The sequence below is a fragment of the Planococcus citri genome, chromosome 4 (genome assembly GCF_950023065.1).
Source record: "Planococcus citri chromosome 4, ihPlaCitr1.1, whole genome shotgun sequence".
Lineage (NCBI taxonomy): Eukaryota > Metazoa > Arthropoda > Insecta > Hemiptera > Pseudococcidae > Planococcus > Planococcus citri.
Window position 1 is genome coordinate 72,248,657 of NC_088680.1, and position 25,936 is coordinate 72,274,592.

Below are 25,936 nucleotides of genomic sequence, written 5' to 3' on the forward strand. Positions count from 1 at the left end.
TAGATGATAAAAGTACCTAGCGGGTGGAATGTTAACGCGGCAGCGTACCTACGCTGTTTTTGAAAGATGTTACTAGTCCTTTGGAAAAAAATTTTTTACAGTCGAGTGAATTATCATTTTACGATTTACCTACCTAAAATCCTGCGCTCGAGTTGCTGGTTAGTGGTTTGTTTAGTTTAATCAGCGGCAGCGACGCCACCGCGATGGAAAAAGTTGAACGTTGAGCTGCAGTGCAGGGCGCAGGGCGCAGGGTGCAGTTCCTATTTTATTAAATTGTGATTCGACGAGATTCTTCTAAGAATAAATATGTAATTCCATTCAACAATTTATTTTACGTATTAATATAAAACAAAAACATTCGGTGGCAGCCCCTTAGCGGAAAACAAATTTTTTATCATCTAGCTCGCGTATTTATCAGTTATCGAGTATTACGTTGGAAAAATTGTTCGTGCAATTTAAATCGTCATTATTCATCGCGGACGTTCGAAAAAAAAAAGAACAACAACTAGACAACTACAAAAGAAAACAAAACTCGAACTTTTGCAAATCGCAATTAACGGTCGAGAAAAGAGTAGCTCGTGCTCTCTCGTCCTCGTGTGTAGACTAAAGACATAAGACATAGGTAGAGGTACCTACACCTAGCTGCTGGGGCTACCACTGATAACATCGAGTAACTACATACATAATGTAGATCTACTACTTGTATACTTAATAGGTAATTTGTAAGTTTCATTGGTAAGATTTTCGGAAGGGTAATTCTAATAATAAAGTTACCGTTCGTTATAATACGTACATAATAGTTAACGTAACACGCAAAAAGTAATTTAACAATTATTGTGAATTCCACACTGATCCGCCTGTGTAATAAATTAGGTAACGATTACGATACGAGATATGTACCTATTTGTAATACTTACCTTACTACGCGTAATTACATTACATTTACTTGTACGGTTAGGCAAAATAAATAAAAGAAAAGAAAAGAAATTTACGAAGTACCCGAATTATTCGAATTCATCTACGTTATACAAAGTATTAGCGTTATAACGTACGCAAACGCAAACGCTATACGCGTGTATTTCAGCTAGGCGAAGCTCACGAGTTACAAAGTCCTCTTCCAAGATGAAATCGTGGAAGACAATTTGCGGATAACCTACATATTTGATATAACGTACATACTACATAGGTACTCGTATAGTAGGTCTAGGTGTTCGGTAAATGAATAATAAGTAGGTACGTATGACTAGAGACTACGAGAGTACGAGTACGAGTATGTACGAGTATGGTAAAAATTTCGAAATTGGTAAACTGAAAAACAGAAAACTGAAATGACGAAAGAAGCCTAGGTATAACTTACGAGTTACGAGTAGGTATACTTATCTCACAAGTATAGGTAACTAAGGGAAAAGTGTAAAGATAGAAATAATTAATGGTAGGTATACGAGTAGGTAGCTATTCGTAAAATATGCGGGATATCGGTATTCGTCAATCCGTTGTCAGTCGTTGTGGTAGATGATAATGTAAGTAAGTACTAAGTACGTAAGTAGGTACACGTACAATTGAAACTTTGTACAAGAAAAAAAAACAGAAGGGAGTACCATTTGACGAATTTGTTTACGAAAAATGCTCACTATTTATGATATGTAGGTAAAGTTCGTTGATGTACATATTAACTTGTACTCGTATTAGGTAATTGACATGGCAGTTCGGAAGGTTTGTTTTGTATGTAATGTCGCTGTCACATCTTTTTATACGAATATATGTAAGCCTAAGTATGTACATATCTTACCCGCACATGCACGAGTACTAGGTACTCGAGTCGATTTCCACATTGCATTGGTAATTTGGTAGCGGTACGTACTTATGAATTTATAAGATGCATACTGCATGTAAAGGTATAGGTATAGGTATAGGATACGGTTAAGGTTTAAGGTACATAATTACGAGTAGGTAACAAATTATTGGTAAAATTACACGTAAGTTATATCGGGTAACATTTGAGTAAAATAGCTTTTGAAGCTTTTCTGGTAATAAATTCTTACAAATACAAATAAGTAGGTAAGTACCTACGTACTTACGTAGATGAATAGATAGGTAGGTAGGTAGGTAGGTAGGTAGGTATAACTTAAACTAAATATTGTGCCTACGGTAAGGTAGGTTTCGATAAATTTGAAATAAACCGATACCTACCTAAACGTTAAACGCACACAAAACACAACACACTAAGCCTTAATGCGACAACCAAAATCACTAGATAGGTAGATAGGTAGGTAATTTAGTTGAAATAGGTTAAAAGATCCTTCATCGATAGCAAACTCTCTTTTAAGCGTTCGGTAAAACGATTTGTACTTGTAGTTCCGTTCGAGTAAAACGAAGAAATGCAAAATATTACGCTGTCTTCTTTCAAATTGTAAGACGCGCCGTAACCGTCGGGAACAACCGGACCGTAGCCCATAAACGAGTTGGTTCTCGTTGTAACCTGTCAAAGCAAAACAAAACAAAACAAAACAAATCAATGCGTACAAACTGCAGTATAGGAGGAATAAAATTAGGTAGGTACTCATCGTACTTGGCTGGTTGATAAGGAAAAGTGATTGGCGATCGCGAACGCTTCGTCTTCAAAAATCTCCGCGTTGATGAGATAATCTTTGGCCGTTTGCCTTAATCCCAGAAGATGGATGTCGATTCCTTGGCCGGTGATGTTTTCGGTGATAATTTCAACTTGCTTTTTCATCGCCGCGTGGAACAGTTGAAGTTTCTTTTCGTACTGCAACAACAAAGACGAGTTTTCCATTTAGTAGGTATGCGAGATTGCGAGTGGCTGAAAATAGGTAACGAGTACGCGATATACGGACCGACGAAGCGATAGACGGACGGCGAGGTTTCGACAAATCGGTGTATTTGTATTCGGCGCCTTGATCGTGCATCGCCGACACCCACTCTAACGCTTCCATCGTAGCGGCTCTGATGCAGTCGACTCGACCCAACAAGAATCTGCGAGTAGACGCGCTCTCGTACGTCGCGCATAATTTATTATGCAATCTGAAACGAAAAAATAGGCACAGGCGGGTAAGATCAATCAGGCGAGCACTCGACAAGGTGCGAGCTGCGAGATGCGAGCTGCGTACTTGAAATAGGTAAGTTGCAGAGCGAGTTGCACGTATCCATCTGGGCTCACTTTGCAAGATTTAATGAAATTCTTTCCGTACAATTGAAAACGAAATACGTTGAAATCTAGATCTTGAATGCAACTATACGAGTTCGGGTACGAGTACATGAAAAAGCAAATACGAAAACGTCGGTTATCGGTTATGGGTTATCGGTTTTTGCGAATTCGCGTTTTCGCGTTTTTATTGCTCACTTGTCAATCTGTTCTTTGGCCGAGTAAATCTCTTTCTCGATGTTTCTAGTCAAATTCCAAGTCAACTTTTCCGGTATAATTTCAGGAGCGTCTGGCTTGTCGATGTTTCCTAGATCGCTGCAACTTTTCAGCATCGACTCGACAGCGTTGATGACGGCCACTCCTTCGGCAGGCGAATGTTCGTAACATAGACCGCTGACGCCGTCCGAACCGATCACCAACTACGAGCAAAATCAAAATCACCCCCCGCATAACAAACACATTAAGTAACGCAATCCGACCGTGTTGGAAAAATTTAATTTACGAGTACGAGTACGAGTAGGTATTACGCAGTAGTTACGCGCCGATTTTCTTTTCTACAATACGAGTACAAGTCCTAAACCTAACCTATACAGGGTGGACAGAAATATCGTCAACTCCTAGAAAAGTTTTCTGCTAAATATTTCGCCTGTCGGTTGGTCACAGTGAATGATACGAGTAATATAGTAATAATGATAGCATACGGCATACGTATGATTGGTTGTTGGGCTGAGATGATAATTGATAACTTTCCACCAACCAAATACCATACGCATCTACTTTACCGTTCGGCGTCCACGTTGCCAACCTACGAGTATATTTTTAATGAAAAACTTTCTCAGCCGCGGGGTTCACGATACGAGTATTTCTGTCCACCCTGTACTCGTATTATCTATGTACCTACCTACCCACCCACCCACCCGTAAGTGTAAGATGTACGTGTACGTAATGTACTAAGAACGTATGTTTCGACGAAAAAGGTGCCTATTGCCCAGTGCTCGTACAAATAGGTACCTTAAACAAGCATAAAAAATCCCCAATGCTGCAGGTTCCCCCCGCCACTTTGCTACATCGGCCATCAACTCCTGAAAAATCATTTTGGAAGGAAGGTACTCGTAGAAGAATGGAGGGATATACGCGTATGTAGTATGTAGTTAATGGTACCCTCAGTTTATTATATCTACGATATACGTATGTACTCGTATTTACGGCAAACCGAGTAGGCAACTTAGTCTACATCTTTTTTAAATTATACTCGTAGCGTGGGCGACGCGACGTAGGTAGAGGTACTCGTACCTAGGTAAATATTTTTTTTAATCTTTCAGTCTCGTCGCGAGGATTCAATTGTGGAAATGTAAAAATTATTTTCAGAAATCGCAGGTTCTGTTTACGCCAGCAGCCAGCACAGATTGTACGATCTCGATTCAATATTTTTGAGTATGTATACCTTAAGTATCGTTAGCTGTTTTTTTTTCTGGATGCGATTTCATCCGATAACTGATCAGATCAGTTACAGTCACGTTGCCTCGGGTAATCTTGCAATTTTGATGAGATTTTAGGTAGGTTTTTTCGGAGGTAGCTGCGGTTAGGTTCTCCGTTCATTCGTGATTTTATTATGTAGATGCAGTACGCAGTACCACGAGTACAATGTACATACAACATTGGTAACCTACTCCAGCCAGAGTCGTGCAGCTTGATGAGATTTACGGGTACCTACACCTAATTACCTACCTAATTACCTTTACCTATAGATAAGGGTAGGTATTTGCGTCTCACCTGTATGGTTTTTTCAAACCATCGATTGGCCGTATTGGCGCAGGATCCGCCGCCGTGTATCATTTGATGGGCCATGTTGGTTTCATCGCGAGAAGCGGTTTTGAAGCCGACATTTTCGTAGTTGTATTTACTATTGAACGACGGTCTTAGTTCTTTCAAATCGAAACAGATGATCAGCATGCATTTCTCAATGAACGACGCGTTTCTCTGATTGCTTTCATCTGCGCAAGTACATAGGTACTTGTATAGGTACGCGACATTATATGTGTATACAATACGAGTATTATGTACTACGTAATTACATAGGGCAGGATTATGGTATCATCACGTATCATACGCGTAGATATAGGTAAGTAATAAAATTAGGTATGTTTTAATGCGCTGGTGCTGGTGCTGGTGCTGACCTTTGACGAGTTGTTCGCGTATCGTCGCCCATTTGTCTCGTTTCAATCCGGTTAGTATGCCAACTGGGGTCGCATTCGGCTTTTTATCCATATTGTCGGTGATGATGTACAGCATTTGAGAGATGATTTCGTTTTCGGTTAGTACGTCGGCATTCTTACCAGTTGTCAGATGTATGATGTAAAACTGCAACCAAACCAGGTATAGCCTATACGTGTACAAATAAGTGGCGTGGTCAGACGTCAGACGTCAGACGTACCTGCTCGTTGCAGATGACTACGATGTGCGGTCGCCATTTAGTAAATTCCGTTTCCGATCTCATCAACGAATCTTTGGTGATTCCCGGCATCCTGTACGACGTGAAAATACGATAATATTGAGCCATGCATAGCGGTTGGCTGTTGCCGTTCGACTTGACCGTCTCCACTTGGATTTCGTTCCTGCGACCAAACAAGACCAAAAACGGCATGTAAGTCTAGCTCTAGAGATGGCATGCCAGATGCCAGATGCCAGATGCCAGACGGTAGGTACATAGTTACTTACTTGTCCAGCTTCTGCTTGAATGACATGGCCGATGTGACCATTCTGGCTGCATATTGCGCCATTTGCAGCGGACCGAATACGTCGGCGTTAGGACGCAAAGGGAACACCATTCCCGGATTCGAGTTGATGGGCAAAGCTATCTGATTATTCAAATACATGTCGTCCAGCCACCAGTCGTACGCCTAAAATCACGCGCACGTAATCAATTAATCATTAATCAAATATACGAGTTGCTACAACTTACAAGTAGTTAGGTATAGTTTACGTACGAGCAGTGCCTAGTGCCTACAACTACAATCTACATTGTACAATGAGCAATGAGACATACCCAGTTCGCATATGTTTCTCGACGCTTCTGCAAAATCTGTTGTAATTTTTCACCCGTTCCATTTTGCGATGCAAAGTTTTCCACCAATCGTTCGGTATATTTGTACTGCTTTTCGCTCAGTATCGGCTGAACGGCCTCTAAATATCTGCATAATGTGTGTTGCAACTCGGGCAGTGGCAGTTTCGGTAGCGAATAATTCTACGAGTAGGTATAAAAGTATAAAATAATGTAAAATGTAGCCGTAGCCGTAGCCGTAGCCGTACCGTATGAATACCTAGAATAATATACCTTTACCTACGTACCTACGATAGACAGATACCGTACGTAAAAATGAAAACTACCAGTAGGTACCTTACCTTACAGTTACGGTAGTACCGTCGGCGTCGGAGATTCTAAAATCGAAAAAAATAGTCGAGAATTTTTGAAATTTTTCTCCATTTTTTCAAATTTGCAGTAATGACTAATAAAAAATATTTGACCATTTGAAAAAAAAAAAAAAAAAAAGTTTCAGCAACGATATCTTTCAAAATTTTTGCATACCTGTAATAATGCGAAATCGTATCTGCGAAAAAAACGTTTTCAAAACACCGCACGGGGGCACGAATTAATTGAAAAATAGGCGATTTGCAAATTTTCAACCGCTCAATGACCAATGTACATGTACGAGGTATAGTCACAAAGTAAGTTTCACATTTTTTTTAAAAATAGAAGGCGTGGATATTTTTTGACCAAAATTGGAGGGGATGTAGTTCAAACATTCGACCAGATCTGACAAAATTTATTTTGCATTTGGGTGCGTTGTTCGTATTTCACGGCGTGATTAAAGTGCTGATAAAAAAATGCCGTCCAAATGTGGTATTTGGCCAAAAAAAAAATTTGTAGTTGTAATAATTATGACTAAAATTTATCAAAAATTACTCAAAACGTATCATAGGTAGGTACTAATGTTATTTCAAGTTAGATGTTATTTGGCGCTGTAATTTGTTCATGTGATGATCGCAAAATTTCTGGTGCTGAGTGACTCTCGACAATGCCGACATTCAACAGATTATTACTGAACAATCTACTTCATTTGGATTTTGATTGAATCAATAGTATATTACAATACAAGGAGCGAAAGGGAAGTACGTTTGGTCGAGTGCAATTTGACTCGCCGAGCCGAAGGCGAGTATTACTGAACAATCTACTTCATTTGGATTTTGATTAAATCAAAATAATGTTACGTAGTATGTTATGTCTCGAGTGGTTCTCAATCAATTTTCCGATGAATTTTTATTTTATGTTGAAAAATTCATTTTTTCTGAAATATAATTTTTGGACGGCATTTTTTTATCAGTACTTTACTAATCACGCTGTGAAATACAAACAATGCACCCAAATGCAAAATAAATTTTGTCAGATCTGGTCAAATGTTTGAACTACATCCCCTCCAATTTTGGTCAAAAAAATATCCACGCCTTCTATTTAAAAAAAAAAATGTGAAACTTACTTTGTGACTATTCCTCGTACATCCTACATTGTACATAGAACCCTAAAAGTACAGGTGTTGGATTTTGACGGCAATCCCATGCAAAAAAATCATAGATTAGTAGTACCGCAGTAGTACTACAGTAAGTAGGTACTTACTTATACTTTCAAAGTCATGTACTATTAGTATAGGTACTGGAAGTAGTATACTGAACCTCGCATCAATCTACGAGTACAACTAATGTAATTCAAAAATGCTCCACTAGTACCTACAATACCTACATACTAGGTATGTATATTGTATAACAATACTTAAGCATGTTTTAGATCCGTCTTCAGTACTTCCATAGGTTAAGCAGCGTCGAGCCTGATTGAAGGTTGGATTGGTGACCGACGACCGTTGAGAAATTATTCTGTATGAGTACTCAAGTGCGGTAGTTGAGTAGTATACTGCACAGTGCACAGTACTAGTGCAGTACTATGTACTTACGCGTATGTACTTGAAAAGTTGAAATTGTTAGTACTGGCAGCAGTACTGCTACTGCTATCAGTATTAAAATAGTACCTAGTAGGTACTATTTTTTTGCATGGGATAGTGCACTGCTACATAAAAGGCAACTGGCAACTTGGCGACAGTGGAACGAAAATAATAATGAAGTTGCTCAGTTATTGGTTGCCAAGTTGCTAGTTGCCGCTTATGTAGCAGTCGACTATGGTACGTACGATTTCTGCCATCCGCCATCCACGATCTAGGGCCACCTGCGGGGCTGAATTTTTTTCCGCGAGTAACTTTCTGCTCAAAATGAAAGTCTCCGCTGAATTTGGTTGAAATACACAGACTTTTTTTTTCGTCCGATCCGCCCACCACCCACCCACCCAAATGTTCAACTTTTTCATCGCAACAAAACTACGAGTTGGTAGTAAGTACTTGAGACTTGAGTAGTAGGTACTCGTAGATACCTACATGTAGTAGCCACTAGCCACTAGCCACTAGCCACTAGCCAGTAGGAGGTATACCTACCACGCCGTTTTCCATCACGTTGGCGGATGGTTCTTCCGCTATGGTTGAATCGTTTGTGGTAGATCCGCGGAACCAATCTGATATGCTGACTATACTCCTTCGCCATCCTGTAATACCAATCAAAATCACTATACTCGTAATCGTATGTAAGTACATTGTACAAGTACATATTAGCTTATGCTTACAGCTTACAAACAACGACGTTCAGCATTTAATGGGAAATGGGAATTGGGAATGGGCAATTTTCTACATTTTACGATTTTACGTCTCGCAGACCTGTAAGGCTTCGCTCGATACAAGTAAATTCCATCGGTTTCGCCACGTCGCGTCGCCTCGCGCCGTTTCGATACGAGTCCGCCGCGTACTTTAATTATCGAAAACGAAATGTCTAAATATGCGAGCGCCAAGCGCCAAGCGTAATAGAGGAGAGACCGCGAGATATAACAGCTGTGTTCTTATTGGGGTCCGCGCCATCGCCATCGCCACAGGGTTAAATCGTCATTCTGCAACCTCGAGTTCCGGCGAGTACTACGACTACGAATACCCAACCCCGAAGTCGTCGTCTCGTCAACATTTCTTCAAATCATCTTCAAAATTGCATTTTTTGCTTTTTTGGTGAATTTTTTTCCACACCTCGAATTATTCCGTATAAAAAAGTAGTAGAGGAGGCAAACGGGGTCTCATTCGTCTGTAGCCTCGAGTTTAGTGTAGGTAGGTATATCAGCTACTTACATACTTACATAGGTATACCTACGTATAATCCTAAAAATGTTCGAAATTGTACGTTTGGTGTTTTTTTTTGGGGAGGAGGGCATATCAACCTTAATGAGATGATACGAGTATAATATAATCTTAGGTCGGTGAAATTTTGGTTGCGCAATCTGCGCATTTTGTTTCCCTGAAAAGTGAAATGGATCGAAAAATGTATGACCAATCTTCCATCGATGAAGCGTGTTTGAATTATACGCGTAATTTTTTTGTTCGACTTTTACAAATCTGGGAAAAGAATCGTCGCGCCATTTCGTAGATAGGTCGGTCGATTTCCAATACCTACTTATCAGGTAAGTACCTAGCTAGCTACCTAATCGTATTTCGCAATATTTTTTCTCACATTCTAACAACTTGGGGAAAATGTCTAGAAATTCTCGCCAGGCATTAGGCCTAAATTGGATTTTTAAAAACCAGTCTATATACGAGTATAGGTAAGGTACCTTACAAGCTACTTTTTTTTTACGTAAGTATGTTCATTTATTTGTACCCGTTTGTAATGCTTACTAAAATACGTACGAGTACGTACTACGTATTTCTCGCAGAATTTGTTGATTTTAACGCGTCATTGTGTGAATGTGAACACGAAAATACGAGTATAGGTACTCGTAATAGTGATAGCCAGCAGCAGCTCTAGCGCTAGCCCCCGTAATAAGTATCGCTAATCGCTATTCGCTGCGCTGGCTATAATAGTAACCAGATGAGAGACGAGAGACGAGTGACGAGTAATCACAACTTTAGTAGAACATAGAAAGTTTATTTATTAATCAGTTACACGATAAATCATAAATCAAGATAAATAACGATTTCACGATAAATTATTAGGTAGGTACATAATTCTCATTTAAGGGTAGGTATGTATAATTACGTATGTTATACATTATACATAATATAGGTACATATACACATAAGTACCTAGAAGAAGTACGAGAGTACGAGTACATATGTAAATGTTACAACATAACGCGACATACGACTTACGAGTAGGTACAAATAGGTACATAGGTATAATCTACAGTTTTACAGGTTACTGGTTAGTTGGTTATAGGTATTAGGTACCCGTAATTTAATCTATCCATATTCTAACTATCACCAACATATTCATTTACAGTTTACACCTATATGTAGTAGTTTATCAACGTTTAAGCAGAGGCGGATTGCGGATTTAAGAGCTGTATGCCGCCTTCCCCCCCCCCAATTTTGAAAATTCCGATTTTGCGTCCATTTGTTCGAAAATTGTTAGGTCTATTTTTGAAAACGCTTTCCGCCTGCGCCGAGCTGGCGCTGAATTTGTTGTTTTTCATTTCCCAAAATAACCGATCTATTTCAACTTTTGGAAATTTCAAGTGTGGAAAAACTAACGTTTTACGTCGAAATTAATTGCCGTTTTCTCTTCGAGGCGCTCCGCTCTGCATTTCGCATTTTTTTTTCCTTCAAAATTTTAATTTCCGAAAGCTTTTGCCTTTGCTTCGCTCGTGCTAGTCGATGCCTATCTATAACTCTTTTCAAACATTTCGAAATGGTAAAATTAGACGGCGATACCTATTTCAGAAATAGGTAATACCAAAAATCATTTGAAAAGATGCAGATTTTTTCGGGGGGGGGGAATGGGGAATAGAATACTACTACCTCTTTAGAATTTAGCGCTCGGCACGTTAAAACTTTTATATTTGTCGGCAAAATAACACGATACACAACCCCCTCCCCCTCCCCCCCGCAACAACATAACTTCGATCCGCCTCCGAGTTTAAGGAAAAACAGAGAAGAAGAGCGATGTAGCTATACTCGTATGTGATGTGATTTTTTTTTTTTTTTACTCGTAGCCCGTAGGTATAGGTATAGGTAGGTCTGCTGAAGGTCTGGAGGCCTGATTTCTTGCCAGTCTAACAACGAGACCTATTTATCCTTAAATTAATAATATTGCTTGTACATACATGTATGTTAAACGTAACATTTTTATTAGTCTATGTGACGAGCAGCGAATTTTCACGTATCTATATCTATCTACTCCTACTCGTATCTATGTGTATGTAGGTACGCGTATATGCGCGATTGATTATAGGTAAAGGTATGCACGCGCAACTACGAGTATTAGCCGTAGCTTTAGCTGGAGCTGGAGCTGGAGTTGTAGATGAGATCCGAGAGCGACCACCATCACTATCCCATCTCGAAAATAGGTAGATATAGGTAGATAAGTATTGTATACCGCGGTATCGGGTATATATACATATTTTATGCCAAGTACACCTAGCTACGAGTAGGTAGGTAACTACCAACTAGGTATAGGTATAGGTATGTATCGGAATCTTCGTTGCTCTATACGAGTACGTATGTATTTATAGGTAAGTAGGTATATAGGTAGGTATAGATAATGGGTATTATAAAAAATAGGTACGTATGTATTATGGAGCGACGTGGTTGCTGTCATAGGAAGAGTACAGACAAGAAAAAAAGGGCGAAGGGCGAATAAGGAAATAAGGTGGTTACTGGTTACAAATTAATAATTCGCCGTTGATATAAAAGCCGTTGCCTATTTGGGTAGGCAGTAGGCAGGTAGGCAGGTAGGCACGATAAATATGTAAATTAAGTAGGTAATCATTAAGTATGTATAGTTACGTAAGTAATATATAAATAATTTGTTGTTTTTTTTTTTTCATTCGTTTATGTAGGTATTTTATATAAAATTCAGTTCGGTTTTTTTTTTTTTTTTTTTTTTTCATTTTCATGTATACGATTTTACGTAGTAGTAATTAAAAATAATGATATGTATGTATTCTTGGTTGTCGAATTTCAATATGAAATAGACGAAACAAAAATAATAACAAAAACAAAAACAAAAACAAAAAAAAGACCGTAGTCGTCGCTTATAAATATTCTCTTAAAAACTAATCAAGCTGATGTTGCATACTCGTATACGCGTATACGCGTAAAATGCGCATACAGCGGGTTCGGATGGCTTCAGAAACGTTGCGTTGCGTTGATCGAAATAGGCTACTCGTAATCCAGCTTTTCGTCCGCAACTTTTTTCTATGTTTTTCATTTTTTTTTTTTTTTTTTTTTTTTCGTTTTCTAAAGAAGAAGTAGTAGAACGCACGCTGCGCTGCGTTTTTGTCTATACGATCAACTCGATCTCTAATAGGTAGATAGGTATGCTTATATTAGCCGAGTTGGAAAATGTTTTCAAAAAAACCACAATTACCTAATGGTAGATAAACTTTGATTTTGGAACTGAAATTTTTGCTCGTCAATTTTTCGTCATCTAGAATATGGAAAAAGTACTCGGAACTCGAAATAGGTAGTAGATATTATTTTTCGACAGTTTCGAGCAATTTCGCCAACATCCGGACCAGCAGTATATGCAGACACAGAGGTAGGTACCTAATTAGGCATAATCTAAAACTCTACGTAGGTAGGTAGGTATAAATACTCGTAACAGTAACACACACGATAACAACTCGAATAAGGAGAAAAACGTATCGATTAAATTAATGAAATAGAAATAACAAAAACAATAATAGGTAATAATACATACGAGTATGTATATTGTATACCTATACATATTATATAAATACCATATGGCTGATATGGCATACTCGTACGCGTAGGATACGATAACGATAACAATCAAAACAACTATGTAGAAAAAAATTGAAACAAGAGAAAAAAATCACCACCATGGCACGAGGGTAAACCTGCAGATAAGAGCCGAATGATGCGTCATGCGTGTACGGTGTACGGTGTACGGTGTACGTCTACGTAGGGTATAGGGTAGGGTAGGGTAGGGTAGGCTAGGTTTGGTCCTACTCGTGTATACGTTTAGATACCTCTTACATCTACATCGTATATCTATATACCTTAGGTACCTACCTACATACTTACGAGTACTATATATGAGTAGTGTCTAATTTTCTGATTTGTTCGATGACTTTAAGAGTAATGATGAGAGAATTCGTTTTAAACGATTACCTACCCAGTTACCTTACCTACTCGTACATTACCTATACCTATATGTACTTGTACGTACAAATAGGTAGCTATAGCTACCTTGAATTGTATTTGTATGCATTCGGGATACTGATGCACACTCTTACGTAGGTAGGTACTCGTATACTGTACTAGGTAGGTGCAGATGCAGAATCGTTGATTCGATGAGCTATGAGCTATGAGCTCGAAGATTTCGCTGCTTTGCTTTTACAAAGTACGACCGTAAGAAATGGAAGAAGAAGAAAAATCATCGAGAAGCGACGAGACCGAGAGGCGAGAGTCGCGGCGAGGCGAGGCGTGAGCGGCCAAGAGAATTTCTTATTTCGATTTGATTTGGAGAATTTGTCGACGATCGACGATCGACGATCGACGAAACGATTAACGATTCCGGTTCGAATTTCGCACTCGTACCATAGCGTACGAGTACCTATAACTACTCGTAAGTATATGCTATTCGTATTCAGGCAAATGGGCTACTCGTGTACTCGTACGACGTACATAGCGCATCTCTCGGACGGATTAGATAGACAGACACGTATACTCGTAGTCGTATGTACGAGTACGAGTACATAGTATGTACATACATATCTAATGGAGTAATGGGTATCGAATGTTGAGTATGAACAGGTTTTTCGTTGGTGTACTCGTACGTCGCGTATTCTAATTTGGAAATTCAAGTTTTATTCGGGGCTGAAAAGACAAGTCTCGCGTTTGCTGTAACACTACCGAAGTACGAGTAGGTAGGTAGGTAGGTAGGTACCTTTTTAGTTTTTATAATTACAGGTTTGAGAAAAATGAAAAATAGCCTACGACCGTAAAATGCCAAATGGCATGGTGAGGCGAGGCGCATAGTGAAGGAGCGAAGGGGCGAAGGATGAAATGGTAGAGAGAAATCGATGTGTTGTAGAGCTTTTGAAAAATTAAAGCGTAAACTCGAACGAGGGGAATAGTAATTCAGGTAACACGGCTATACTCGCGTATTCTTGCCTTTTCATTATATAGGGCACTTTATCGATTTTCAGCCGAGCAGACTACAAACTACGAACTACGAATACTTCGGCTCGGCTTGGCTTGGCTTGGCTCGGTTCGACTGCTTGTGCGAGTGCGAGCAAGAGCGCGAGAGCCAGAGAAATACTCGTACTCGGTCCGTACGACGATGAAAATGTACCCAAACCGTGGCTCGCTCGTTGCAAGTTGTTGGGACCGAAAGTTGGAAATACTCGTACGTACTCGTAGTTGTATGTACCGTATAGCGTACCATATAGCGTATATAGCGTGCTCATCGCACACCACGCGAACGAGAACGCGAACGCGAACGCCAACTTTGAAGCCTTTGCTAGCAACACTACAAAGTACCACCAACTCACCGCCCCCGCCCCCACACCCACACCCATCATCTGCAGCTATTTTGGGGTGGCCACGGCCGTACTGTGCGAGGGGTTGTTTCCGACGTTGGAACGTTTCAACGTCGAAACGTCGAAACGTTTCGCGACAACTTTTTCGCCATCGTCGTCGCGTACGTAGAGACACTTCTTTTCAGTTGTCTACGTACTCGTATTTATCGCCCAGCGCCCAGCGCCCACACCCCACACCACAGTCCACAGAGGGGAAACATGGCGAGTTGGCGACATTGGTCATTAAAAAGGCGAATTTTGAGAAAAAAATCGTGTTTTTTCCGATCTAGCCAGTAGCCAGCCACTGCCTTTACCTATGAGAAAAATGGCCGAGTTGTACTATACATAGGTAGTATTCGCGGTTTTTACTCGTAATTTACTCGCGTGCGCCATCGCCATCGCCATCGCCATCGCCATCGTCATAGGCATACCCGCTGCAGCTATTCGAGAAAAAAATATGTAGGTATTTTCAAAACGCAAATTTTTAACCCTCTATCGATAGAACCCTAAAAATAGTCTCAAATTTAACGCAGAATCACCGCACCGCACCGCACAAATAGACTGGGTAGGTGTAGGCACTATATCGTTTGAGGAATTGAGGTTGAGCAATTTTTCCAGACGAAGCAGAGTAAATACGAGTACGTACGGGTGGGAGCGAAAAAATGACCCCTCTTTTAAAATCTACGTCTGTCTCTTACGTACGGGGGCTCCTTCAAAGCTGATTTTCAAACACGTAAGCACCCTATTGATGTACGAGTAGGTCTATGGAGTCCGAATCTAACTGACATTACGCAACAGGATTTCAAAAGTGAGAAAAGTAACAAACAAACAAACAAACAAACAAACAAACAAACAATCAATCAATCAATCGTGGAATACCTAAATTGGCTAAATAATCGCGTTAGGTAGGCAGGTAGGTCGGTCGGTCGGTCTATAAAAAGCAATGATCGATCCATCGATCGATTGGTAGGTACTGTCTGATTAAACAGATATAATAGGCTACACATTTTGCGTACTTACATAATATTGTACCAACAAAATATACACGTACAAAGTAACAATAATTAATGGATTACATCGACATCGAATATTTTGTTCGTAAAAAATTATTCACTAAGCGCTCGATGGTTGAAAATTAGTATTCCAGTACCTGCTCAGTGCCTATCTAATAGCCAATAGGTAAGTAGGTACTTGCTAGGTATTACTCGTAGGTACCTAAGTAGGTAATCGCACTGCATTTACGAATAAACGCGTGTGGTAAAAAATGTAGAGAAAATATGTAAATACCGCGAGTAATATTAGGGTAAGGTGTGCTTTTAGAAATGACTGGATACAAATACATAAGTATAACGAAGTTGGGTAGGTAGATGTAAATACGTAGGTAGAAGTACATATATGTACTATATTGATAGCGGGCGCGGGCGTTGCTCCACAACCTAAAAAATTTGTAACAAGTTGATATAGGTAGGTATTCGATGTGTTGTTCTCAAAGAAGTAGTCTCGTGTGTGAGTGTTTCAATTAGACCTACAAGTATAGGTAAGTATCACAGTAAAAAAAAAAAAAAAAAAAAAACACCTAAAAAACAAAAAACTACGCCTGCGAAGTACATATACGTAAGTAGGTAGGTTCTAGGTAACGTACGAAAAGGCTTCAACGCTCGTACGTTAGATGACATTACGTAGGTATGTCTATAAAAGTAGGTATAATTTTACGCAGGTACGTGTACAGGTAGGTAATAACTATGTAGGTATGCTGATTTACACGAGTAGATAGGTAATTAGGTAGGTATAGGTATAGGTATAAGTACATATGGTATACTATGTATGATGTATGTATACGACGATTTATGGATGACGATAACGATAATAGCGAATGCGAAGATCACTGGTGGTACATCATCTACATATACGATACGATACGATACGATACGATACCCGCTTACGATTAATGTACATTAACATACTCGTAATTATGTTACTAGTAGGATAGACGACACGAAACGACACGGCACGGCACGGCACGGTAATTGTTTATTTTTTTTACGTTATAGACGCGAGAGCGCGATTAACGATTGGCGTACGAAGACGTCGTGTAATCGTCTCTATCGACGCTGGTCTCGCGTACTTGGTAATTTAACGAGGTGTCGGCGGCGCCGGAGCCGCCATCTTGATAGCTGGCTTGCTGTTGCCAGAAGTTTCTGGACTCGGTGTCGTCGGCGGCGGCGGCGTTGTTGGCGCTGCCGCCGGTCGCGTTCAAATTGGAGCCCCGTTCTTGCATCATGTACGTTTGGTACTCCTTGTCGGGCGGATTCGACATCAGGACGTTGGCCTCGTTTTGGAAGGGCTTAAAGTCGTAGATGTTGCGCAGCCGATACAAGACGGGAGCGTAGAGCAGATTGGAGAAGGCGATGAGCACGTTGAGGCAGGTGAATCCGATGACGGCGACGATCTCGCCGGCGATGACCGGACCCAGGGCGTAGGCGAACGAGTACGAAATGTCGGCGATGGCGTAGATGCTGCCGTAGACGGAGACGTAGCGCACGTCGACGATGTAGCCGAGCGTCGGCAGTATGGCGGTGTCGACGAGCGCCATGCCGAAGCAGATGCCGCAGATGGGTATCATCAGCATCTGGTACGAGGTGCTGAACGGGATGAGGAAGCAGCACATGCCTTCGAGCGCCAGCCCCAGGCCGACCATCAGCCACTGGTACTGGGCGTACTCGCGGGCCATTTTCACCGTCAGCATCACGCCGAACACGTGCGGAAAGAAGGCCGGCAACCAGATCATGCCGATCTTCCAGCTGTCGGTGGTGATGTGCTCCTCCATCCAGATCGAGATGGTCGGTTCGAGAAAGGCCAGCGCCACGTTCGACATCATTAGGGCGCCGGCGCAGACCGCGATGTCCGGATCCATGAACAGCTTCCAGATGGGCGTGGTGGTGACCTTTTCGAAGTGCTTGTGCTCGCTGAGCTGCTGCTTCAGCGGCTTCATCACCAGCAGCAGCATGAAGCCGTCGAGCAGCGAGACCAGCGCCAGTATCAGGAACGGTATCTCTTTGCCGGCGAACTGGTAGAGGGCGCCGCCAAAGGGCGGCGCGAACAGGCAGCCGAAGCTGATGAAGGCCAGCGCTATGCCGAGCGCCTTGGAGCGTTCGTTCTCTTCGGTGAAGCGATCGGCGATCATGGCGAAGCCGGACGTGTCGGCGAACGCCGATCCGACGCCCTGCAGGCTGCGGGCGCAGAACAGCAACGCGTAGCTGCGGCCGCACGCGAACAACGCCGTCGACATGAACATGATGGACAGGCCGATCATCATGGGGATGTCGTAGCCGATGCGATCGATGAGCGCTCCCGAAAACGGATTGATCATCAGCTGCACGATGGCCTTGGACGCGAACAGCAGCCCGGTGGCCGAGTCTTCGCCGTGATGCGCTCGCGGTATCGGCTTGGCCGGCTTGGTCACGTTGTACGGCACGCCGTCGTCGTCGTCCCACGCGCCCACGTACCGCAGATAGTCCGGTATGATGGGCACGATCACCATGTACAGCATGTTGTCCAGCAGCAACGCCACGCACACGATCACCAGAATGAGGCGGCGCTGCGAAGTCGGCTCCTGAATCTTCTCCCACACGATGTCTTTGACCACCGTCACCTCCAGATTGATGATCGGCACCTTCATCGTGCCCACCCGATCCCACAGCGCTCGAACAACGTCCACGAATACGTTCATCTTGCAACTGCTACGAGTAAGTGCTACGTACTTGGCTGCTTTAGCTGCTCACCCGCTTAGCTGCTTACCTGCCGCTTACGTTTGCGCTTCAACTCGAGCCCGACGCGACCAGCAGATTTCTTTCAGCAGCTGCTGCTGATCATCTCGTCGTCGAATTGTGCTCGATACGCCTGCAGGTACCTACTTTACCATGCACCACCACCACCACCACAACTTAAAGCGATCGTCTAAGGTCTTTCGTAGAAGCGGACATGATTTTCAGAACGCCGTTATCGATCCCAAACCTTTAACAAAGATACAAAACAAACGGTTAGGTATTTAGAATTTCGAATCGTGTGTCAGCGATACGAGATAGAAAGTATACTTAAAATGAAAAAAATGAGGAAAAAAACCCAAGACCTTACAGCTTACTTATACCTACGCAAATACGCGTTACCTACGCTTATCGAGATGAAAAAAGAAAAAAAAAATCAAAGAAAAACTGCGACATTGCGAACGCGGCACGAGTATTTAGGGCACCTAATTCTATCGCGTCGACTAAGTACGTAAAAGTACATGTATATATACGCGTATCTGTCTTGTATCTTTTAAAGATATGGGATCTAAGCGTACCAAAATGTTGGCTGAACCGCCGCGCCGCATCATGGTTCATGGATGGCGCATCGACTATAATCGTACAATCAATTCGAAGATTGTACAAGTAAGTACATACCCAACCGACACCGACACCGACACCGAGTACGATATACGTATTACGTTAATACGTACTCGCTACCTATTTTTGTAGATCAAGTACATACCTACTCGTAGGTACGAGTAATAGCGAATTTGAACCTACCTACATATACGTATAGTCGTATACGAGTATGTATGTACGTACGTATCTAACAGAAGGTCATTGTAAAGCTATAGTTATCGCTTGCGATGCGAAAGTGGGTCAGCGTTTTTTAAGGTTTAGTTATCGTAGGTATCCGTTAGCACCGTGAAAAGTACGCGTATATAGGTACCTACTACCTAGTACTAGTAGTACTCGTACCTACTCGTAGGTATGGAAATTGCGGATACCCGCAACTACCGGATGATTTGCGGCATCGGGCATCGCTCGTTTGATCGGCGCGGTTGTCGGTTGTTTGCATTATTCTTCGCAGAATGCGAGCGATAATTTTTTTCCACTCGAGTAGGTACATACGCGCGCGTATAACGCCCTTTTTTGCCTGCTTTTTCGCTTCGCTTTGGCGCAGTAAACGCTGGAAAATCACGTCGAATTGCGAATTCGCGCGCGTTTAGTACACCGCACTACCTACGAACAAGTCAGCACAACACTAAACAAATACCTAGGTATGTATTCTCAATTAGGTATTACACACTTTTACGAGTACGAGTACGAGTACGAGTATTAGCCATTAAGTACCTAGACCTACGACGAGTAGATTGATACAGTCTAGCCTACTTGTATTACGTACGGTACCTATACCTAACTAACTGTACCTATAGCCCAGTCAATATGCAATTTGACCCAAACATAATTGCAAACAAAGGTTTTTTTTGGTGAATATTGTCTAGGGTGGTGTGCTGAACAACATACTAAAAGTCCCCACCCTACCCCACGAGCTAATCCCCCCCCCCCCCACAGTGGATCAAAGCCCCCCAAAATCAGTTTTTCATCAAGAACTCCGGAAATATTGAGTTTTTAGTAAAATGAGCCCAGTGATCATTACATTTCATCTCCTCCCCAATACGTATCAAATGAGCTATCGACCAACTCCCTAGCCTCAGGGAGGTGGCGCTACGACCCCTCAAAGTGATGTGATTTCAATGATTTTACATTTTATGATTTGGGACTTGTAACCTGTTCTAATTGATAAAACGAAGTCAAACTTGGGAAATGGGATTTATTTGGGAGCTAGAGTTTACCTCTGGAGTGGGGAGGGTCAAAGTTGAAAATCACAGAAAGGTCATTTTTTTGGAGGGGCATAACATGACCCTGACCCCAAATGGATGAAAAGGGTCCAAAATCATACCATCGGACAGTTCCCTATCTGTGATCAACATATCCAAATTTTAGTTTCCTAGGTCATCCCCACTCCTTTTAAGATGGAAAAAACCAAAAATAAGGGCAAAATAAGGGGATTTTTAGCCTAATTCCGCTTTAAATGGGGTGGGGATGACCTAGGAAGCTAAAATTTGGATAATTTTGATCACAGATAGGGAACTGTCCGATGGTATGATTTTGGACCCTTTTCCTCCATTTGGGGTCATGTTATGTCCCTCCAGCTCCTGTCTCTTGACAATAAAACTGGGAAGGAAGTTAGCAGGAGAATATCCTTAGGTTGGAGGAAATTTTGGTCGTTAAAATCTATATTGAAAGGCCCTTTTAGTTTGAAACACAAAAGCCTAATTTTCAATAGCTGCATTCTCCCCACCATAACATATGGGGCCCAAACTTGGACAATATCAAAAACCATAGAAAATAAATCGAGGGTTACACAAAATTCAATGGAACGTTCGATGATGGGCATAAAAATTAGGGATAAAATCAAACTTTCAAAAATCAAAAGATCTTTTATAAACAATCTAGATTTTGTAAAAGAAGTAAGAAGAAAAATGTGGAATTGGGCAGGTCATGTGTCCAGGCTTAGAGATGGTCGATGGACAGGGGAAATAGCACTGTGGACCCCCAACAAAACAAGAAAAAAAGGTAGACAGAAGGCAAGGTGGAGGGACTCTATTGTCAGTTTCTTGGGGAATAGACAGTTTGAGAGAGTAGCTCAAGACCGCTGTGAGTGGAGTAGGCTGAGAGAGACCTTTGCCCTTGGGCAATAGTTGAATGGACATGTACTTTCTAGTCTAAGTAACAAAAAAAAAAAAAAAAAAAAATGGTGTTAAATAATTTGTTTTATTATTGACTAATGTTTGCACTGTCAATTCGCTAATAAAGGTTTGTTATTATTATTATTGTGAGGTCTGGGCCTCAACTCGAAAATCATCAAGCTACGACTTGAATAAATAAATAGTCAACAGACAGGCGGGTGTCAAGCGTTTATTAGAGGAACATAAAAACATACATAGTAATCGCACGCGAGATAAATACAGATTGAATAATAGGTGAACTGCGTCTGTGGCTAGAGGTACTATGCCTCCCACTACGTCACAGTGAGCTGCGCGCGCAGCTGCGCTTGGCAGCTTGGCAGACTGGCAGACGTGTGCCAGTTGCCGCCACAATTATATTATGTCCCTCCAAAAAAAATGACCTTTCTGTAATTTTCAACTTTGACCCTCCCCACTCCAGAGGTCAACTCTAGCTCCTAAAAGAATCCCATTCCCCGAGTTTGACTTCATTTTATCAATTAGAACCGGTTACAAGTCCCAAATCATAAAATGTAAAATTATTGAAATCACGTCAATTTGAGGGGTTGTAGCAGCGCCACCCCCTTGAGGCTAGGGAGTTGGTCGATAGCTCATTTGATAGGTATTGGGGAGGAGATGAAATGTAATGATCACTGGGCTCATTTTACTCAAAATTCGATATTTCAGGAGTTCTTGATGAAAAACTGATTTTGGTGGGCTTTGATCCACTGCGGGGGGTTAGCTCGTGGGGTAGGGGTGGGGACTTTTAGTATGTTGTTCAGCACACCACCCTAGACAATATTCACCAAAAAAAACCTTTGTTTGCAATTATGTTTGGGTTCGCCCATTTTTTTTCTGCAATTTGCCTGGGCTACTACGAGTATGTATACCTATCGTCTTTATCAAATTATTGGTGCGGACTGCGGAGAATTTCGGAACCTAAGTTAGGTACTCGTAGGTACCTATACTCGCACCAATGTTCCTACTATCGCGATACGATATCGAGCAAACGTTTTCGAAATCGTCGCGATTTCTTACCTCCGACAGAGTAAAATTTTGAAAGGCGACCAACTAAAATTCTCATTTCTTAGCCAGCACTTGGGCAATTGGCCCAACTGTTAATTCGCATATCTTCACTGTTGCGAAAATGCGAGTTCACGTCGAATTTAGGCCTAAACCGGCTACCATCGAGTAAATTTCGTCAAAATTTGCCAGAATCGAGCGGAAATTGCGTAAAACCTCGGTAAAACGCGTTAGAAATGGCGCACAGTGACTCGGATTGCGAAAAAAGGCGCGCATGGTGTTTTACAGCAAAACTATGACCATATCAAAAGTTCAAAGTAGTGATTTCGTAGTAATTTTCAACGAGGAATTCGAATCCGATGTCCTTTTTTTTCGCCAGACCCCTTGGGAGGTGGTACCAAAATCAAATTTTGTAAAAATGAAAAAAAAAATCGAGTGATATGTCAAAATGTAGGTTTTTTGGATCGAGGAACACGAATCTGAGGTCCATTTTTCGCTCAGACCCCATGGGGAGGTGCTACCCAAATCAAATTTTGTAAAAATGAAAAAAATCGAGTGATATGTCAAAATGTAGGTTTTTTGGGCCGAGGAACACGAATCTGAGGTTCTTTCCTCCCTCAGACCCCTCAGGGGCCCTTGGAGAGGTGCTACCATTCTTGAGAGAGCTTGTCTAAAACGCGACTACATTTTAACTAAATTAACGCAAAATAATTGTAAGTGATTAAGGCATAAGTTTTTTCATTCAACTCCCTTCAAAACCGCGATTGCGTGAAAATGTGCGTTGAATTATGCAGAATTCGGGCGTGGTTAGTTACATTCCGACTAGGTCCGATTTTTCGAGTTATGATATAAAATAACCGACGATATCGGGTCGAATGATTGAAAAACTGAATAATAAAACCCATCAATCAAAAAGAACTAAATTTTGATAATCTACTCAAATTTTTTTGATTTTCTCAAAATTTGATTTCGGTAACTCCTCCCCTAGGGGATGAATGAAAAAAAGGACTTCAGATTCGTGTTTCTCGACCCAAAAAACCTACATTTTGACCTATCACTCGATTTTTTTCTATTTTTACAAAATTTGATTTCGGTAGCACCTCCCCAGGGGCCCTCGAGGGGACTGAAGAAAAAAAAGTACCTCAGATTTGTGTTTCTCGACCCAAAAACCCTATATTTCAACATATCACTCGATTTTTTTTATTTTTACAAAATTTGATTTTGGTAGCACCTCCCCAAGGGCCCTCAAGGGGTCTGAGGGAAGAAAGAACCTCAGATTCGTGTTCCTCGGCCCAAAAAACCTACATTTTGACATATCACTCGATTTTTTTCATTTTTACAAAATTTGACTTGGGTAGCACCTCCCCATGGGGTCTGAGCGAAAAAAGGACCTCAGATTCGTGTTCCTCGATCCAAAAAACCTACATTTTGACATATAACTCGATTTTTTTTTCATTTTTACAAAATTTGATTTTGGTACCACCCCCCAAGGGGTCTGGCGAAAAAAAAGGACATCGGATTCGAATTCCTCGTTGAAAATTACTACGAAATCACTACTTTGAACTTTTGATATAGTCATAATTTTGCTGTAAAACGCCATGCGCGCCTTTTTTCGCAATCCGAGTCACTGTGTGGCGTGAAAAACATTTTCAAAAAACATGGGGTAAAATCAGTTAAAACTATCGAAAATTGACGAAATTTCGGTAAAACTTGTTAAAAATTAGCCCGCCACATTTCGATGATTTTTATAGTTTTTTTTACCCCGTTATCCGCAATTTTTCTATACGTATAAGATGAACTACTAGGTATAGTTACCCAAAAATAAGCCGATACTTGGCCGAAAAAGCACGCGTAAATCGTCGCGAAGTGCGAAATTGCTCCGATCGTGATTAGAAATTGATATTCAGTCGCCGGTTTACGAATAACTAAAGGCTGTAATGAGAAATTTTGGCGTGAACTGGTAGGCGGATTCTGCGCCAGGAATCAAACGTATATTATCTTCGACTCCTGGCGCAGAACCCGTCTACCTTTCCACGCGAAATTTCTCATCACAGCCTTTATCTACCAAGTACCGCCGAGGACCAATGCCGGCTCGGAACAAAAACTCAGGGCTTCCCGAACATTTTTCACGTCCCCTCCCTGCCCTAAAGCACGTGTGTATGTTTTTCTTTCAAAAATACTGGTCGAAAATGAATCGTTTACTAAACAGAATTTTCGCGCAAGTTTTCCCCCAAAGAAAAATTTCCCCCTCCTCCCACCAAAAAAAAAAAAAAAATAACTACCCGCGGTCATTTCGTAATTCTTGTGAAAAAGTTTTTTCAATGCCTCCGCGGATCTCTGATCGATATAATAGATATGTATAGGCCTATGTAGTATGTATGTACCTACGAGTAAATGTACGTAACAAACAAATGGCGAGTACTTCTCGCTTACGAGTAACGATGCAGAAAAAATGAAAAAGACAGGGCTAGAAAATCGAAATGTCTTCACGTACGAGGTACGTCTACGTATCTATTTACGCGCATAGGATGCTCCTTCGCTGTCGGTACCACTGAACTCTATACTCTTACACTGGAACGCTTACGATACCACGTGACCCGATCGAGCGCGTTAGAAAGAGATAGATATATGTTAAGACGTTCTTGTCCTTGTCTAGCGCGTTGGTAAGTATTGCGTATTCATTTCATCCGTACAGTAGCGTGATTTTTTTTTTGTTTTTTGTTTTAATTTTTGCAATTTTTTGTAGAATTTTTTTATTTTATACGAGTATTGATGTTCAAGATCACTTTTAAGACATCGGCGATCGTAGGAATTGAGAAAATTGCTTTTAAAAAATGAATTATTTACAAAAGTGTACCAGATACTTCAAGTTGAAATATTATAATTTGTAGCAGTACTTATTCAATAAAATTTAAAAACTCATGATCTGGAAATTGAAATACTTAATTCAAATTAGAAAAATATTTAAGTGAATATTGAATAATTTAAATTTTCCAGCAATATTCTATATATATTTATGTACTACATTATAATAAATAAACGAAATTACCTATTATGCAGCTGTGTTGTCAGTTGTGTAGGCTAGATACATGAAAAAGTGACTAAAAAAGGAAAACAGGTACATGATTGAAAATTTTTGAAGAATTTATCACTCAATGAAGCCTCAAACTCAAACTCATTCAAGAGCTGCACAAGACAAAGAATGCACAAATACATTTTTAAAATTGAATGAAATCGAAAATTTTAAATCCAGAACTCCAGAAGTTGTTCATTTTCCAATTCATTTATCAAATAGGTTGAGGTTGAACCTAATTTAGTAATTTAAATCAAGTTTTGAGGGGAAAAAATGAACTCAGATTTTTCAACTCCTTCATTTATCTATCTGTGATAAGATAACGGATAATACGGATATATTTTATTTTTATTCTTCAAAAATTTTCAATCGTGTACCTGTTTTCCTTTTTTAGTCACTTGTCCAAGTACCTTCCCTACA

At 40.9% G+C, this 25,936-nt stretch overlaps 1 protein-coding gene across 2 annotated transcripts in view; it reads right to left on the minus strand.

The window, feature by feature from the left end:
* Window positions 1-312: 312 nt before the first annotated feature.
* LOC135842958 (vesicular acetylcholine transporter-like) overlaps window positions 313-25,936 on the minus strand; it is a 30,444-nt gene continuing 4,820 nt past the window's right edge. Inside the window, exons 2-12 of one of the 2 annotated variants that reach the window (XM_065360650.1) lie at window positions 8,698-8,804; window positions 6,210-6,407; window positions 5,882-6,063; window positions 5,598-5,778; window positions 5,341-5,524; window positions 4,937-5,157; window positions 3,362-3,582; window positions 3,129-3,251; window positions 2,856-3,042; window positions 2,570-2,767; window positions 313-2,479 (exon numbers count right to left, since the gene is read on the minus strand). In XM_065360650.1, the coding sequence (XP_065216722.1) occupies window positions 2,276-2,479; window positions 2,570-2,767; window positions 2,856-3,042; window positions 3,129-3,251; window positions 3,362-3,582; window positions 4,937-5,157; window positions 5,341-5,524; window positions 5,598-5,778; window positions 5,882-6,063; window positions 6,210-6,407; window positions 8,698-8,804 (2,006 nt within the window). In that variant the 3' untranslated portion in view covers window positions 313-2,275. Of the gene's footprint in view, window positions 2,480-2,569; window positions 2,768-2,855; window positions 3,043-3,128; window positions 3,252-3,361; window positions 3,583-4,936; window positions 5,158-5,340; window positions 5,525-5,597; window positions 5,779-5,881; window positions 6,064-6,209; window positions 6,408-8,697; window positions 8,805-10,201; window positions 18,858-25,936 lie in introns of those variants that run through there. The other variant, XM_065360651.1, reaches the window with a different exon arrangement.